Consider the following 15,962-nt stretch of genomic DNA (forward strand, 5'->3'; position numbering starts at 1 on the left):
AACATGAGTGAGTCTCACGGTAGATTCATGTTCAAAATTTCTAAGTTTCATAATTTTAACCTAAAAAATAACGTTTTTCGCTACACAAATTTCCACCTCCCTTTTACCTATTAGTGGTGGTTTTTTTTTTTAAATGGTGAGTTACAGAATATTCTTTTTATTATGTTAAAAAGCCATTCTAGAAAAATTCTGAATCATAGTTTTAAAAACAACGTTTTTAGGGTTCCGTACCATAAGGGTGCTAACGGGGCCCTATTACTGAGACTCCGCTGTCTGTCTGACTGTCTGTCCGTCTGTCACAGGGCTCTATCTCTGAAGCCGTAAAAGTTAGACACTTGAATTTTTCACAGATTATGTATTACTGTGGCCGCTATAACAAACCAATACTAAAAATAAAATAAAGTTACAAATTAAAGAGGGTCGTCATACAAGAAACGTGTTTTTTTCAGCGTTTTTTGGTTGCTAGGCGTTATTAGCCGTTGCTAAGGCGACCGAGTCGCCTAGCAACGGGTAGCTATGTCGTTTGAATATTTACCTTTAAGTTTTCAATTTTAATTATGTTTTATAAAAGCTTCGATAGTAAATATATTATAGTGACTGTCTGATTGTGTGGTTTATTCGTTTTTGTGCAAAATTAATAAAGCAATTTATGAACCACAAACCTCAATGAAGCCAACTTTGTTAAAGCGCTGGCCAAATCCACACCGTATTAATTACTATGTTTACCTATTGTTTTTTACACTAAAAAATCATACTAAGTAATTAACACTATTTACAAGGTTTATAATACAGTTTAAAATTTATTCACACTAGTCGAGCTTCTTATTATTTAATTACACAACATACGAAGTCCGCCGAATTTCCCACGAATGAACAGAGTTGACAGATTTTTTTTTTTGCCGCGCGCGGCAAGTTGCGTTGCGGGCAATGGCTTCAGAAGCAAACAGCCAGAACCAAAGAGGATGAGAATACAAATAGTTTTTTATTCGAAATACTTGGACAAGTGCTTACATTTCGGCGATATTTTTAGAAGCTTTTCTATAGCTTGTCCTGTTTGTTTATTTACTTATTTATTGTTTGTTTTGCTCAAATCTTGGAAGATAAATTTGACCCACTTCCAGTGGTCCGATCGACTTGAAATTTTGCATACTTATGTAAATTTGGTGAAAATACAATAATCTAGTAGTGACACCTTGGTGGTCCTGCCAGGATCGTCTCTACAGGAGGGAACTCCTCAATAGTTAAAAGTACCGACTTGAAATTTGGTACAGATATGTAGTTTAGACGACAGTGCAAGTACAGTCAACAAAAAGTACATTCAGCAAAAAAGCTTGTATTCATAGCATTATATTTATTTGCAGTGTAGGTACCTAATGTAACTATGTTTGCTTGGGTGGAATCTTTCAACTCAAATTTGAAGTGGATATCTTCAACCAATTGAGCTGAAATTTTACACGCATGTATAAATCCGATGACAATGCAATATTATTATAACATGGAGTGGATCTGATGCTAAAGCTAGCGGGTGACCATATGAAATCTGTGATAAACGACACGACCGCTGCATCGAGTTTGGACTCGTTTGTCGTCTTGACGAGTACTTTGGTAACCAGGAGCATAAAGTAGAGTCCAGTCAGCAAAAAAAACTTATATTAGAAGAATTTAAGAAAAACTTTTACTGAACTGTTTACGGAACCCCTCATGTACGAGTCCGACTCGCACTTGACCAATTTTATTTGTCATGTTAATTTCCATCCCCCTTTTAACTTTTTAGGGGTAGAATTATCAACAAATTTGAAATATGACATGAGTTAGTTGAAACGTGTTCTTGTATTTCTCTTCACTTCAATGTTCATTAAGTTTCATAAAACTAACCCTAAAATAAAAGTTTCCTTCTACCCCCCCCCCTTTTCCACATCCATAGTTTCCAAAACCAATTACATTAGTGTTCTTTCATTTGTCTTTAAAACTACACGCACGTTCATCATATTATTTCATTCAAATAACATTTTTCCGTAAGTACTAACTTCCTCCCCCCTTTTTAGCCCCTCAGAGGTAGAATTTCCAAAAACAGTGAAACACGTGTTTGTTCATTTCTGTTTCAAAACCATTTCACAAAGTTTTATAATGATATCTTCATTAATAAAAAAATTCCCATACAAACTTTCGCCCCCCCCCCCCCCTTATTACCCTTCAAGGGAAGAATTTTCAAAAATGGCGAAATACGTGTTCACTTATATTTATGAAGAATATTCTTCCCAAATTTTATAGTCACAACTTTAGAAATAACAATTTTACATACTAACGTTCACCCCCTTTGAGGACGAATTTCAAAAAAACCTTTCTTATCTCGTGTACAGTCATAAAAGGAACCTCTGTGCGAAATTCCAGCTTTCTAGGTTCAACGGTTTGGGCTGGGCGTTGATGAGTCAGTGAATGAATGTATCAGGACTTTCATTTTAAGGGTTCCGGAGCCAAAATGGCAAAAACGGAACCCTTATAGTTTCGCCATGTCTGTCTGTCTGTCTGTCCATCCGCGGCTTTGTTCAGGGACTATCAATGCTAGAAAGCTGTAATTTTGTACGGATATATAGGTAAACTATGCCGACAAAATGGTACAAATTAAAAATTCAAAAAAAATTTTTTTTAGGGTACCTCCCATAGACGTAAAGTGGAGGTGACTTTTTTTTTCTCATCCAACCCCATAGTGAGGGGTATCGTAGGATAGGTCTTTTAAAATGATTAGGGGTTTGCTAAGACAATTTTTCGATTCAGTGATGTATTTGCGAAATATTTAACTTTAAAGTGCAAATTTTCATTAAAATCGAGCGTCCCTCCCCTCTAAAATCTAAACCAGTGGGAGGAAAAATTTGAAAAAATTCAGGATGTTAGTAAGTATATCAAAGTTTCAAGGAAAACTATAACTATTATTATTAGTTTATGATTAAATAGCAGCCTAAGGTATAAAATATACCTAAACTTGGAAGATTCCGTGTAAAATACGAAATCCTTAGAAAAATATTACTTATTTTTTTCGTAATGGCTACGGAACCCTATTTTGGGCGTGTCCGACACGCTCTTGGCCGGTTTTCTTATATATTTTTGTATATAATTTGAATTTTACAGTGCATTACTTTTGTAAGTGTCATGCTGTAATTTTTTATTGATAAATAAATAATAATTAGTCTGTCAGTTAGATTATCAGAAAATATTGGAGATATTTTTTTTCCTTTTGACAATTAATCTGTCATCTCCCAGGATAACAGGATCAAAGTAATTTGGGCACAAATTTGTGCCTCTGAGAGAGGACAGGTCAAATAATAAAAACTGACTCAGTGCGAGTGCGAGTGCGACGCTTGAAATATTCACGGAATATTTAGTTGTACTAATCACATTTAAAATAAATAATTAAATTAAAATAAAACAAATATTTAAGGGGGGCTCCCATACAACAAACTAGATTTTTTTCCGTTTTTTTGCTAATGTCTAACGTTTATAGATAATGGTACGGAAACCTTCGTGCGCGAGTCCGACTCGCACTGGGTCGGTTTTTATTATTTAATTGTCAAAAGAAAAAAATATGTCTCCAATATTTTCTGATAATCTAACTGACACATTAATTATTATTTATTTATTTATTTATCAATAAAAAAATACAGCATGACAGTTACAAAACTAATGCAGTAAAATTCAAATTATACACAAAAATATATAAGAAAACCGGCCAAGAGCGTGTCAGACACGCCCAAAATAGGGTTCCGTAGCTATTACAAAAAAAATAAGTAATATTCTTCTAAGGATTTCGTATTTTATACGGAATCTTGCAAATTTAGGTATATTTTATACCTTAGACTGATATTTACTCTTAAACTGCTAATAATTAAATTTAAACTTAACCGTTATAGTTTTACTTGTAAGTTTGATTAACTTACTCCCCTCCTGATTTTTTTTAATTTTTCCACCCACCGGTTTAGATTTTAGAGGGCGGGGGGACGCTCGATTTTAATAAAAATTTGCACTTTAAAGTTGAATATTTCGCAAACAAATCACTGAATCGAAAAATTGTCTTAGCAATCCCCTAATGGTTTTAAATGACCTATTCAACGATACCCCACGCTATGGCAAAGTCTAAGAACTTACTTACATTTTCTTTACATTTACTTTACTTTACATTTTCTTACACTGTGCTATAGGGTTGGATGAGAAAAAAAAATCACCCTACTTTACGTCTATGGGAGGCACCCTAAAAAAATATTTTTTGATTTTTTTATTGTACTATTTTGTCGGCATAGTTTACATATTATCCGTGCAAAATTACAGCTTTCTAGCATCATAGGCAGACAGACAGACATAGACATGGTGAAACTATAAGGGTTCCGTTTTTGACATTTTGGCTCCGGAACCCTAACATACAATAAAAACTAAAAAAAAGCTAATTAGGGATTTTTCAACGTCGTCTTCGTCGCTACCCTAAAACGACGGAACACCACACCCTCTGGCCAGAAATCGGAGCGCAGGAACATTTGCTGGTGCTTGGCAGCCACTTGCGAGTCTGAATGAGCAGAAATTGCTAGCCCTTTGAGACTCTAGTCTTTTGATTACATATTTTTTAGGATACTGTAACACTAATAGAAAGCTAGACTGTTCCAGCTTTGCACAATTTGAAATTGTTTAAAATTTAATTTTAAAATAATCTATATATTTTTTTAAACTAGTCAAGATAAAAATATGTAGGTATGCTCAGAATTATGTATGCCTATACTAAACGAGTAATACAATATTTAAATATGTCATTTGCACAATTTTGAGTTTATACCTAGTTAGTGCCAACCATGAACATGCATGATTTTGTCAAAATTACACATTAATGTCATTGTAATAAGAACCACGGCATGCGTCATCGTGAATGACTCTGCCTATACACTACTTTCACACTAGTCTCATGAAGTCAAGACAAATATACTTCTATACTTCACACCAATTTCATACACATTCTTGTTTTCTATTGGCATAAATGTTGAGGTGTTCACAGACTTCAGCGATGGGCAGTTTGTTTTACCTATTCTTTAAAAATCTTTTACCTAGATGAGTCTCTTTACAAAAATTTTTTAGATAATTAAAACATCATCATCATCATCATGTCAGCTCAAAGATGCCCGAAGAAGACTGCTGGATATAGGCCAATTAATTTTCATTCTACTCTTACTATGTCAATGGTTCAGTCATTCCCAAAGTGGGCGATAACGCCCCTTTGTGGGCGCTGGAGGCCTAAAGGGGGGCGGTAAGGGGTTGTAAAGTTGCATTATATTATTGCTCTCTCTCTCTGGTGATGTTATTCACGTTTTTAAGGTGAAAAAAAATTGGGGTGCTCTACAAAATAACTGATTTTCGAAGTGGGCGTTAGATGAAATAAATAAGTTTGGGAACCTCTGGTTTAATACATAAGGGTGAGATTGTTTTATCCCTTTCAAACCCAGCCGAGTATGAAATGAGTTACGAAAATGGACTATATGTACAATACATGTCAAGTTCAAAATTCAAATGTAAGAGTTATGACAGTGGACCTTATATACAATCCATGTCAAATTCAAATTCAAACGTAAATTAATCTGCACAATTGTATTGGCTGGGTTTGAAAGGGTTGATTTTTCAAATGTCCTTATTAAGTGAAGTAATAACTATTTAGAAATAACTGATAGTGATATGTTACACTGGCACATAATTTTTTATGAAGTAGGTAAGTAAATCAAATTTATGTTTTGTCTGATTAAATATGTTCTTATTACCAAGTTCTTTGTTCTTTATTTTCTATTCCAATAATTGCCTTTGTATGTTTGCTATCTCCAATGAGGTCATTGATAAGGGAATAAAAAATGTCCTGTGATATTTATTTATATCCTTAAATTTATTAACAAGTACTTACCCATTCTTCTTAATGCTGATTCGGTATTTGAAAATATATCATTTATGTTTGTTTTTAGGCCAGTAGGTGATTTCAGAATAGCAAAGTGTCCCTTTACAACAAGTTATCTATCTTTCAACCTTATTTGTATCTACCATTAGGAAGTTAGTACAAACAAATATATGACTGTTTTGAATTTGGAGCATATTCAGTAGTTTATTTTTAAAGAATAGGTTTTAAATTGAAGCCTTTAGTGTTGTTAAAATATACTTATATGAACTAATATTTGTAGATTTATGATACAATTTTGTTATCCATCCATATTTTATTCACTAGTAAGTATGTACCTTATATAAATATAAGGTTATCACAGGTATGGTTACCACCATAGAAAAATCAAAGCCAATCCCACAATGGCAGAGATCCCTGCAGGGATAAGTCCGCCTTTGTACTTAACACAACTTTTATTTATGTAACCTTTTTGTACAATAAAGAGTATAAACGAACAAACAAACAAACCAATCCAAATACAGTCAAAAATCAAATGTCTTGACAAGGTTTTCATTCAACATTAAGGGTAAAACACACTTTTATAATTATCAGTACAAATAATTTTTTTGTGCAGATACACTTTCTAAGTTATGAACAAAATCTAAGCAAACTTTTTCACTCATGTTGAATACATATAGGAAACAACGATTTTATGATTAGGTAGCAAGGCATTATAAATACAAGAATAATTCTAGTTATCCAAGTGAGCCTGAGTCACAATAAATATTTAGTGGGTTGGACGGTATCATAAATAAAAAATGTACATAATAACAAAAAGGACATGAAAGGACGGACAAACCTTACTATTCCTACCCAACATATAAGTAATACTACCTACTCAACCAATCGCGGCATAGTAAACCAGCAAATTTTAATGCTTGCTTACGACGTTTACATACCTACAATTTCATGAGATCATCGATACAGCAAAATGTAATAAATATAAATGTGACTCACCGTAGTACTTGGCTACACAGAGACCGTGTAGGTTATCATCATTATGTATCAACTATAATGATAGACGTCACACATAGCATGATAGCACATACGTATTAACGTTGTATTTCTGCTTACTATATGAGCTTGATGCTTTTTGGTAATTAGCAATGTGTATAATTCCCACTAACAATACGATTGAGATTTCTACTCGAGAATGAAATGAAACAAAACAGAAAGATATTGAATTTCGAACCTGTGCTGCCATCTCTGAGATTTTGCTGGAACCACAATGCAATTTAAAAAATCGAAATCGTATTCTTTGACATGAACTTACGTTATGCTTGTAGTGAGGTCACATTTTATTTTTCTATTGTAAAAAATGTTGTCATACATCATTAATGATTACATTATTTTTAATAAAAATAACATTTTAATTGATTCATCGCCTTTAAGATTTTAGAAATATTAGTACAGTACAGTAGGTAGTAAAATAAATGTCATGCGACGCTTTTACAATGTTAGTGTGGACGTTGCTTGAATAACTTTTTTTGTGACACAGGTTTCACTCTCTCAGCAAGCAACGCGTTCCTGCTACTATGGAGTTTGAATACAGTGACTAATTCAGTCATGCCAAAATGGTTTTTCCGTATAGGTAAAATAAGGATGAAGGTAGCAAGAACTTTTTTGACATTTGACAGTGTCGGACTACGTGCGCAATGGTACCGTCGTTTGGGTAGCAGGAATGCCCCCCTCTGTTGATTAAAATTTGAAACATTATTATAATGCTTCTATCTAAACAAGGTCAACAGTTTTCATCAACTCTGCAACGAAAATAATTAAGAATCAGTGTATATTATGTCTTTATCTTTGAAAAGAGTGCTTTTTGTCCGTCAGTATCTAAGATACATGCGCGAGTGTCCGCGAAAATGATCTGTACTTTGTTTTTCGCAATCACATCGTTACATGAACATGGATGACCTAAAATGCGAATACGTGAAGAAGAAACGATGCTTTGCACTGTCTCGATTAACGTTATCAACACTAATTATAGTGCCCTGTATATCGATTATCAACAATCGAAAACATATCTTTGCTTAACAATCGTTGAATTTCTGATGCACAAAAGTGAAAATGTGATGTGTCAAACCGATTGTTTACGTCGAGGCGCACAGGTGAGCGAGAGTGGTTTGTAGTAGTGGCACGGAGGGCGGCGAGGCTGGGTGGCGGGTGCGAGGCGCTAGGCGCGAGCCATGTCGGGTCGGGAGAGCCCCGCCAGCGGCGGGTACGAGGAGCCCGCGCTGCGGCTCAGCGTGCGTAAGGACCTGTTCCCGGAGGCGGGCCCGTACCCGCCGGCGGGCGACACCGACGCGGACGGCGACGCCGACGACGACTCGCTGCAGGACCAGCTCGACCAGCACGTGTCCTGCGTCAAGCTGGAGACCGACTTCGAGCAAAGCATCGACGAGATCGCCAACCAGAAGCTGCAGGGTAACGGTGCGCTGTCGTCGCCCGAGCCGCCGCGCCCGCGCCCGCGGCACCGAAAACACAAGCAACACTTGCGGCACAACTCTCACTCCCGCTCCCGTGGAGACTATTCGCCACCCAATGGCCTTATTCAGAAGAAGAAAAAGAAACGGTCACGCCATGGCCGCTCCCCTAGTAACAATGTGGTAACATTACATGTGAAAGGTGGTAAGAACTTGAACTTAGTGAGCAGTAGCGAGTGTCAAGCTGATGAGCAGGACAAAGAAGAGGAAGAAAGCTCAGAAGATGAAGTGCTCAGAAGTGTACAGTGTAGTGTCAAGTTACCGTTAATTAATGTGTTGCGACAGAGTGGCAAGCCATACAGTCATGAACTTAGTCAATTATCAACAAAAAAGAGCAAATCTAAAGACTCTGTCAAGGAGCGAAGGACTCACACTGTCACACCATGCAGTGGCAAGCCTAGGTCTATGCTGGACATTTGTAGTTCACGGAGCAAGAAAAAGAAAAAAACTGATAGCACACCCACATATCACAGTCAGATAGTGGACACAAATACAATAAAAATCAAAATTAGAAGAAATAGTGTCCATGAAACTGCAAGTCAATTGGTTAGTATACCAGATCTCGCTTAGATGTATGTAATACAATTTTATTGTTCTTTTTAGGGCAAGACATTTTTGGACATCACATGAAACAGGTGTATTGAATAATGTTTTGCCATCATATTTTGTCGGAAAAGTTCGTATTTATCTTGCTTTCTCAATAGGCTTCAGTAAACTTCAGTAAGCTAGTTGAGATAGCAAGATAAAAACGAACTTTTCTGACAAAATATGATGGCAAAACATTATTCAATACATCTGTACAAGGAGATCTCATTCTATTAATCAATGCATTTACCTTAGATCTACTTATTATTTGACTGTGAAGATTCTTTGTACTTTAAGTTGTACTTATTTGATTACTCATAATTTAAATATTATTGTGATTTCTGTTATATTACTTTACTGGATATCACCTTTATTGTTATTTAGAACAATTTTATTTCCGATTTGTAATTATTGAATGACTATACTTGGTTAAAGGTACATGTAAATGTTGACTTAACTAAGTAGCATGTGTAACTGAAACATAAAACATTGTAATTGCACACCTTACTTTATTAATTTTGTGGGAACTATCTGCACGATGAAATGTGCATTGTCATCATTATTTTGCACTAATCAACCTTATTCATAATTTGTCAACCTTGAGCTAGTTAACAATACAACTAAAAGTAAAGAAAATTATTATAATTAACATCAATATTATTGGGTGAGAGTAGCAACAAAGCTATGTTGTAGCAAGCTATTTGAAGATGTATTTAATCTCTTATCTTAATTTTTATAGTATTTGATGCAACAGTTGTATAACAGGGTTCAAAAAAGGTGAGTGGCATGAGTTACAATGTGAGCTTTAGCGAACATTGTAAGAAAAAGATGTCACAAGTTTTTTTTGCCTTATCCAACGTTGCATACAATACTTTTTCTTCAACTGGGTACTTATTAATTACAATACAAAATTAGACAAATAGTAAACTTTAAACGTTTTCATACTTTAGTAATAAAATATGGCAAACGCAAAGAGAAGGTTTGTAAACAATAATAAACAAGTGAGAAATATGAAAATGTCAAAATTTGTTGAAGTTAAATTTTATTTTTGATTAACATTTACTTGCCTGTGACGATGTTAAAAATACGCGTTACCTATGTTGGCAGGCTATGGATTATGTTCGAAAAGTTTTTATTCTGTATATAAACGATATAAAATATGTAACTGGCTGCACCTTAGCCTGTCCAAACATATGAATGAAAACTGGTTGCAGTATTGTTTTAGCAACATTACAATACAGTGATGTTATTGGGAATAGACAATGTAGACTTTTCCAGAATCTTGTTATGTCTGCTTTTATATTACTGTTTGTGATTAAGTAAATCACAGATTACAGTATAGGAGTAGAAATAGTACATTACTGTAGAGGCCGGGAAGTAGGGGGCAAGCAGATATAGACGGATAGGGATGCGAGGCCGGCAACCCCACGTTCTGGCCGAGGCTTGTATAGTGCTTTTCTCAAACATGACATGAAATAAAATAAAAAAAAACAAGAAATCAAGTTGGCGGGACGCTAGTCTGATCGCCCTAAAGCGTGCGCGCGTGCCTCCAGCCGCCAGCAGCCTGTTCGACACGCGGGCACACAACAGGGCGACCAGACTATCGTCCTGCCAGCTTAATTTTTTGTTTTATTTTATTTCATGTCATGTTTGAGAAAAGCACTATACAAGCCTCGGCCGGATTGTGGGTTGCCGGCCTTTACAGTCATGTACTAGTTAATACTTTGTTTTTATTTCTGTGTTGCTACTTATTTCTCATTCTGTATCTAAATGATGCACACAGCACATCATGCTGGTCTATTTTGTCAAATACTAATTAATATTTATAAGAATATACTAACACGTAAATGATAATAGAACTTGAATGTTAAAGTTTAAAAATAACCATACCTTTCTTTCTCGTAAGTGTGCACACAGGTGCGAAAAAACAATAGCTTGTTATCAAGAAATTATGAAATTTGCTAACTTTCTAACATAGTAAAGGCAAGTACAACTTAAGATTAAAGTAAAAAAAATATTGGAGACTTTCCTGCCATTTATATGCATATATATATATATAACGTTATAATGATTTAGATGCTTAAGCCACCAGTTAGCGACATGTAATGATGATAAGAGTTTCATAATGTTTGTTTCGATTATAGGTCACTCCAACACCAACTTCGATAGCCGACATAGGTCAGAGGAAGTCGAAGAAGAAGCGGGCTGCGTCGCCAGTGGCCAGTGAGAGTTCGGGGGAGGAGTATGACCCGTCGCGTGGCGACACTGCCGCCGCCATGAGCGTGGCAGCGCCCAAGCCGCGCCACCCGCCGGCCAAAACGCGGAAAAGTAACACGTCTAAAAGTAAGATATCTCAAATAATCTCAATGCCCCAAATGAGCCTTTTTACTAACAAAATATCCTCACATGTTATATCTTTGATAAGGTATATTTTGTGACGAAAAGTATGGCATTTTTTTTTGCTATTTTTATATAGGTTTTACCTTCTCTGCGGGAGAAGAGAAAACGGGATAAGAGCATTTAAATTCAACTAAAACCTATTATGCCATTAAGGTTTATTTAAGCCAAAATAACAAAGAGCCAAAGTAGAAAGAAGCACAAGCAGTTATATGATTTTCCTTTGTTTTTAAAGCTATATTTTATCCTGATTTTCCCTAAAACAGTCTATTAAGAACACAAACAGGACAGGAAAACTACTAAACGAGGAATGAAAGAAGAATTTTAGAACACTTATCTGTTTACATGTTTATATACTCAGTGGCACAAAATTTGGCCCAGTCTACGTACAAAATTACCTATTTCTGCATACATTTGGGGGCCAAATTTTTCAGTATATTACAACAGATGATGCATAAAATGCTCAAGAAGTCAGGCAATTATAAACTTCTGACTAATATTGTATGGGCTCGAAACTTAAACTGCCTCTAGTTATGTTGATGAATCTACATTTAATGATTCTTGACAGGTAATTGGATATTTATTTTCCTAAATGGGAAAAGCAATTAACACATTTGTTGTAAGTATCTACCTGCTGCAACTGTGTGGAACAAGAATTATATGAAAATTAGAACAATAAACATGCGTTTGAGATAAGGAATGTGTTAAGTTCAAGCTTTATTTATTTAACTAATCCAATTTTTGGCGACAGCTAGTTTTCGTTTTTGAGTTATTTTATTGTGATATTTTACTTTTTCCTCCAAAACCTCTTGTCAATGTGTTGAGTTGAAATTCCAGGATTTTATTTATTTCTCATGGGAATTCCCAAAAATTACGTCGTGGCCTTCATTTACTCTGGCACAATTCCAGCCCAGCCGCCGTTTAATCGTGAAATAGTAGAAAACACACAAATACACACACACACACACACACACACACACACACACACACACACACACACACACACACACACACACATAAACTCGCTTATATATGACAATAAAATAAATAGTACGCAAATTGGGCCTTTATACGGTACGTTACCAAGACGTCAAAAATATCTACACGTTTATGCCACTAAACATAAGGTCGATGTATACATATTTTAACGCTGGGGCGGATATATATATATTTTTGCATTCGACTGTACCTTCTAAGAAACTCAACAGAAGTAATGATAGAAATCAAGTTTTTGTATTGTTTTGTGGGATGGTACAGGTACAGTCGCCATCAGATATTTCGGAGCGGCCAAGGTGGTCAAAAATATCGGCACATGCACTCCATTTTTTAAATATCAGAGTTTATGTTTCGATATTTTTGATCACCTTGGCCGTTCCGAAGTATCTGATGGCGACTGTACTCCCTATGCGCGAAACCAACTCGCGCTTAATTTTATTCAAGCATGTACTGTCGATTTCATAAACTTGTGAGCAAAAATTTTATCAAAAATATCTCAACACGTCTCTATCCTTAACGCCGTAGAAGCGTGTTCGGACATTTTTGATCAAATTTTTGCTTACAAGTTTATGAACTCGACTGTACATCATTGACTCTTGTGACAAAATAAAATACACCGCATTTAATTTTTTTACCACCAAGACATTACTTTTTATTATCCGTCTCTTCGGTCATTTTGTAGGGTTCCGTAACCAAAATGGCAAAAACGGAACCCTTATAGTTTCGCCATGTCTGTCTGTCCGTCCGCGGCTTTGACGGCGTCGACAAAATAGTACAATAAAAAATTCAAAAACATTTTTTTTAGAGTACCTCCCATGGACGTAATGGGGGTGATTTTTTTATCATCCAACCTTGTAGTCTGGGGTATCGTTGGATAGGTCTTTTAAAACCATTAGGGGGTTGCTAAAACGATTTTTCGATTCAGTGATTCCCTCTAAAATCTAAATAGGTGGGTGGAAAAATTTGAAAAAAATCAAGATGGTAGTACTATAATAGTAGTAGTAGTAGTAGTACTACTACTACTATACTATATCAAGCTTACAAGGAAAACTATAAAGGTTAAGTTTTCTTGAGAATTATTAGTAGTTTAAGGGGCTGTTTCACCATCCATTGATTAGCGTTAATCGACGGTTAAATGTGATGCCGTCTCCGTCTATTCGAACAAAACAAATACAGACGGCATCACACCTAACCGCCAGTTAACACTAATCAATGGATGGTGAAACAGCCCCTAAGAGTTAATAGCAGCCTAAGGTATAAAATATACCTAAACTTGGAATATTCCGTACAAAATACGAAATCCTTAGAAAATGATTACTTATTTTTTTCGTGATGGCTACGGAACCCTATTTCGGGCGTGTCCGACACGCTCTTGGCCGTTTTTTTTTTAATATTTTAACTTGCATTACAGTTTTTTTTTTGCACTGTAAGAGTTGAAATTGCGTTTATGCACCCCTCTCTGATTAATAAAAACAGCAAACGCGGTACAATTTATGTTTTTCTGGATCTTGTTAAACCAAATGACATAGGGAAACATTAAGACAAATTATAAACAAAATAGGAGTACATTCAAGTTTTTATTAATAAAGAAAGGTGATGCGATCGTGTATAAGCACATGCAAATTCTGCTGCAATGCGAATTATTACTTCTAATTGTTCCTTTGTATTATGATATAACTATCTTTTTTTAAACTTCTTGAAAAATGATGTTCTACTTGTCTCGCATATGTGTACTTGTACCATTTTTCAGGAACTACTCTTCCGATTTTTATGATTCTACTAGCCTGTTACCCTCTGCGTATAATTCATTTATCGCTATCCCGCAGGAACTATGCAATTTTCCGGGATTAAAACTAACCTATGACCTTCCCCGGGACTCAAACTATGTTTAGGTATACCGAATTTCATCTAAATTGGTTCAGCGGTTTAGATGAGTTTACAAACTTTCACAATTATAATATTAGTGGAATTAGTGGGATTTCTGGCATAATCCAACCACAGAAGTAGCTATTTTTGATTGCTAGCTTCTCTTGTAGCTCTTTGGAGACGAAGACCTGCCCTATTTAAAATTGTTCTTTAATTTAAATCGTTATTTATTACTCTAATTTATTTAGCTTAGCTGTTACCCAAGACTTCGTCTGTTAAGATTTTTGATTACTATCCCGCGGGAATTATGCAAGTTCCCAAGACAGAAACTGTTATGTGTTCTTCCCCCAGGACTTATACTACTATACAAAAATTTCATTTAAGTCGGTTCAAACGATATTGCTTGATTTAGTAACGATCATCTTCCCAACGTTTGTTATTTACAATATTGGCTTTTGCGTGCGACTTCGTCTGCGAAGAATTATTTTATCGCTTTCCCGCAGAATTATGCAATTCTCCAGGATAAAACTGTCCTATGTCCTTCCCTGGGACTGTAAACCATATCCACGCCGAATTACATCGAAATCTGTGCAGTTGTTGCATGATTGAGTAAGAAACATCGTCACAGACTTTCTCGTTTGTAATATCAGTAGGATCAGTAAACATTTTTATACTTCAATGAATGAGGGACCATGAACTAGTAATTTTTCTTGTTCTTTTTGTAACTAGCTGTTGCCCGTGATTTAATTTGCGCAGAATTCATTTATTATTGCTATCCCGTGGGAACTATACAGTTTCCTTCTATGTGTCAATTATCTGTATGTATGTATCTGTGATCTAAGCGTCATCAAAATCTGTTCAGTAGTAATTGCCGATACATGTACAAACTTTAGTTAGTTAGTATACATTTAGTTTAGTTAATATAAATAGGACTTTGTTGTTGCGAATTCGCACCACATTTGTTAATTAGAGAGGATGTTATTTTCTTATCGCATCACAATACAATTTTATTCGTTTCCATTTCTTATTTATAATGGTGGTATTTTATTTTGTGTTCCGTGTTCGCGAAGGAGATAGGTAAATTAAATCGTTATACACGTAAGCGATGGAGATGCAATTCCTGAAGAACAAACTGAAATGCCGCCATTACGTCGTATTGATGTCAGTGGTATATTAATATGCTTTTGTGTTCAAATCTTATTTTCTCAAAACGCATACAAACTTGATTGTAGGTATAAGTTAGATTAGAATGTCTTTATTTCGAACGATCAGTACGGTAGATAAGACAAAGTTGACTCGATAGAAGTTGACGCCAAAGTGACCTTTTGCTACACTTTTTAAACAGAAAATACTTAGTGATTAATCCTGTTTACCTCTTTTTTTTCAAAGTTTCATGTGTGCAAAGCCGGCGCTAGTGACTTGTTATGTATAATATAAATATATCTCAACTGTAAATTTCAGTTGAATTGCAAACTTGAAGTCAAAAGGTTTTTTTTATTTTTTCACACTGCACAACAATAAGTGGTTATAAATATGCGATGCACGGACGAATTTTATTCGAGACACTTTCATCTTGTGTGCAATGGCTTATATTTCTTTATTCAATTGATGTATTTTTTGGCCGATATTGTTGTTGTTATTTTATTGTTGCTGATTTTTCCAATCCGGTTTTTATTGGT

At 35.3% G+C, this 15,962-nt stretch overlaps 2 protein-coding genes across 3 annotated transcripts in view; one reads left to right on the plus strand and one right to left on the minus strand.

Moving 5' to 3' along the window:
- The window catches only part of raw (NDT-like domain-containing protein raw), a 100,743-nt gene extending 93,604 nt beyond the window's left edge, over positions 1–7,139 (minus strand). The window contains exon 1 of one of the 2 annotated variants that reach the window (XM_074086963.1): positions 6,911–7,139. The gene's annotated coding sequence lies outside the window, so the exon portion shown is untranslated. Of the gene's footprint in view, positions 1–5,923; positions 6,029–6,910 lie in introns of those variants that run through there. The other variant, XM_074086971.1, reaches the window with a different exon arrangement.
- Positions 7,140–7,470: 331 nt separating this feature from the next.
- The window catches only part of Fbl6 (F-box and leucine-rich repeat protein 6), a 32,810-nt gene continuing 24,318 nt past the window's right edge, over positions 7,471–15,962 (plus strand). The window contains exons 1-2 of the mRNA XM_074086699.1: positions 7,471–8,985; positions 11,169–11,367. Of these exons, the coding sequence (XP_073942800.1) occupies positions 8,143–8,985; positions 11,169–11,367 (1,042 nt within the window). The 5' untranslated portion in view covers positions 7,471–8,142. The remainder of the gene's footprint in view (positions 8,986–11,168; positions 11,368–15,962) is intronic.

The sequence above is a fragment of the Choristoneura fumiferana genome, chromosome Z (genome assembly GCF_025370935.1).
Source record: "Choristoneura fumiferana chromosome Z, NRCan_CFum_1, whole genome shotgun sequence".
Lineage (NCBI taxonomy): Eukaryota > Metazoa > Arthropoda > Insecta > Lepidoptera > Tortricidae > Choristoneura > Choristoneura fumiferana.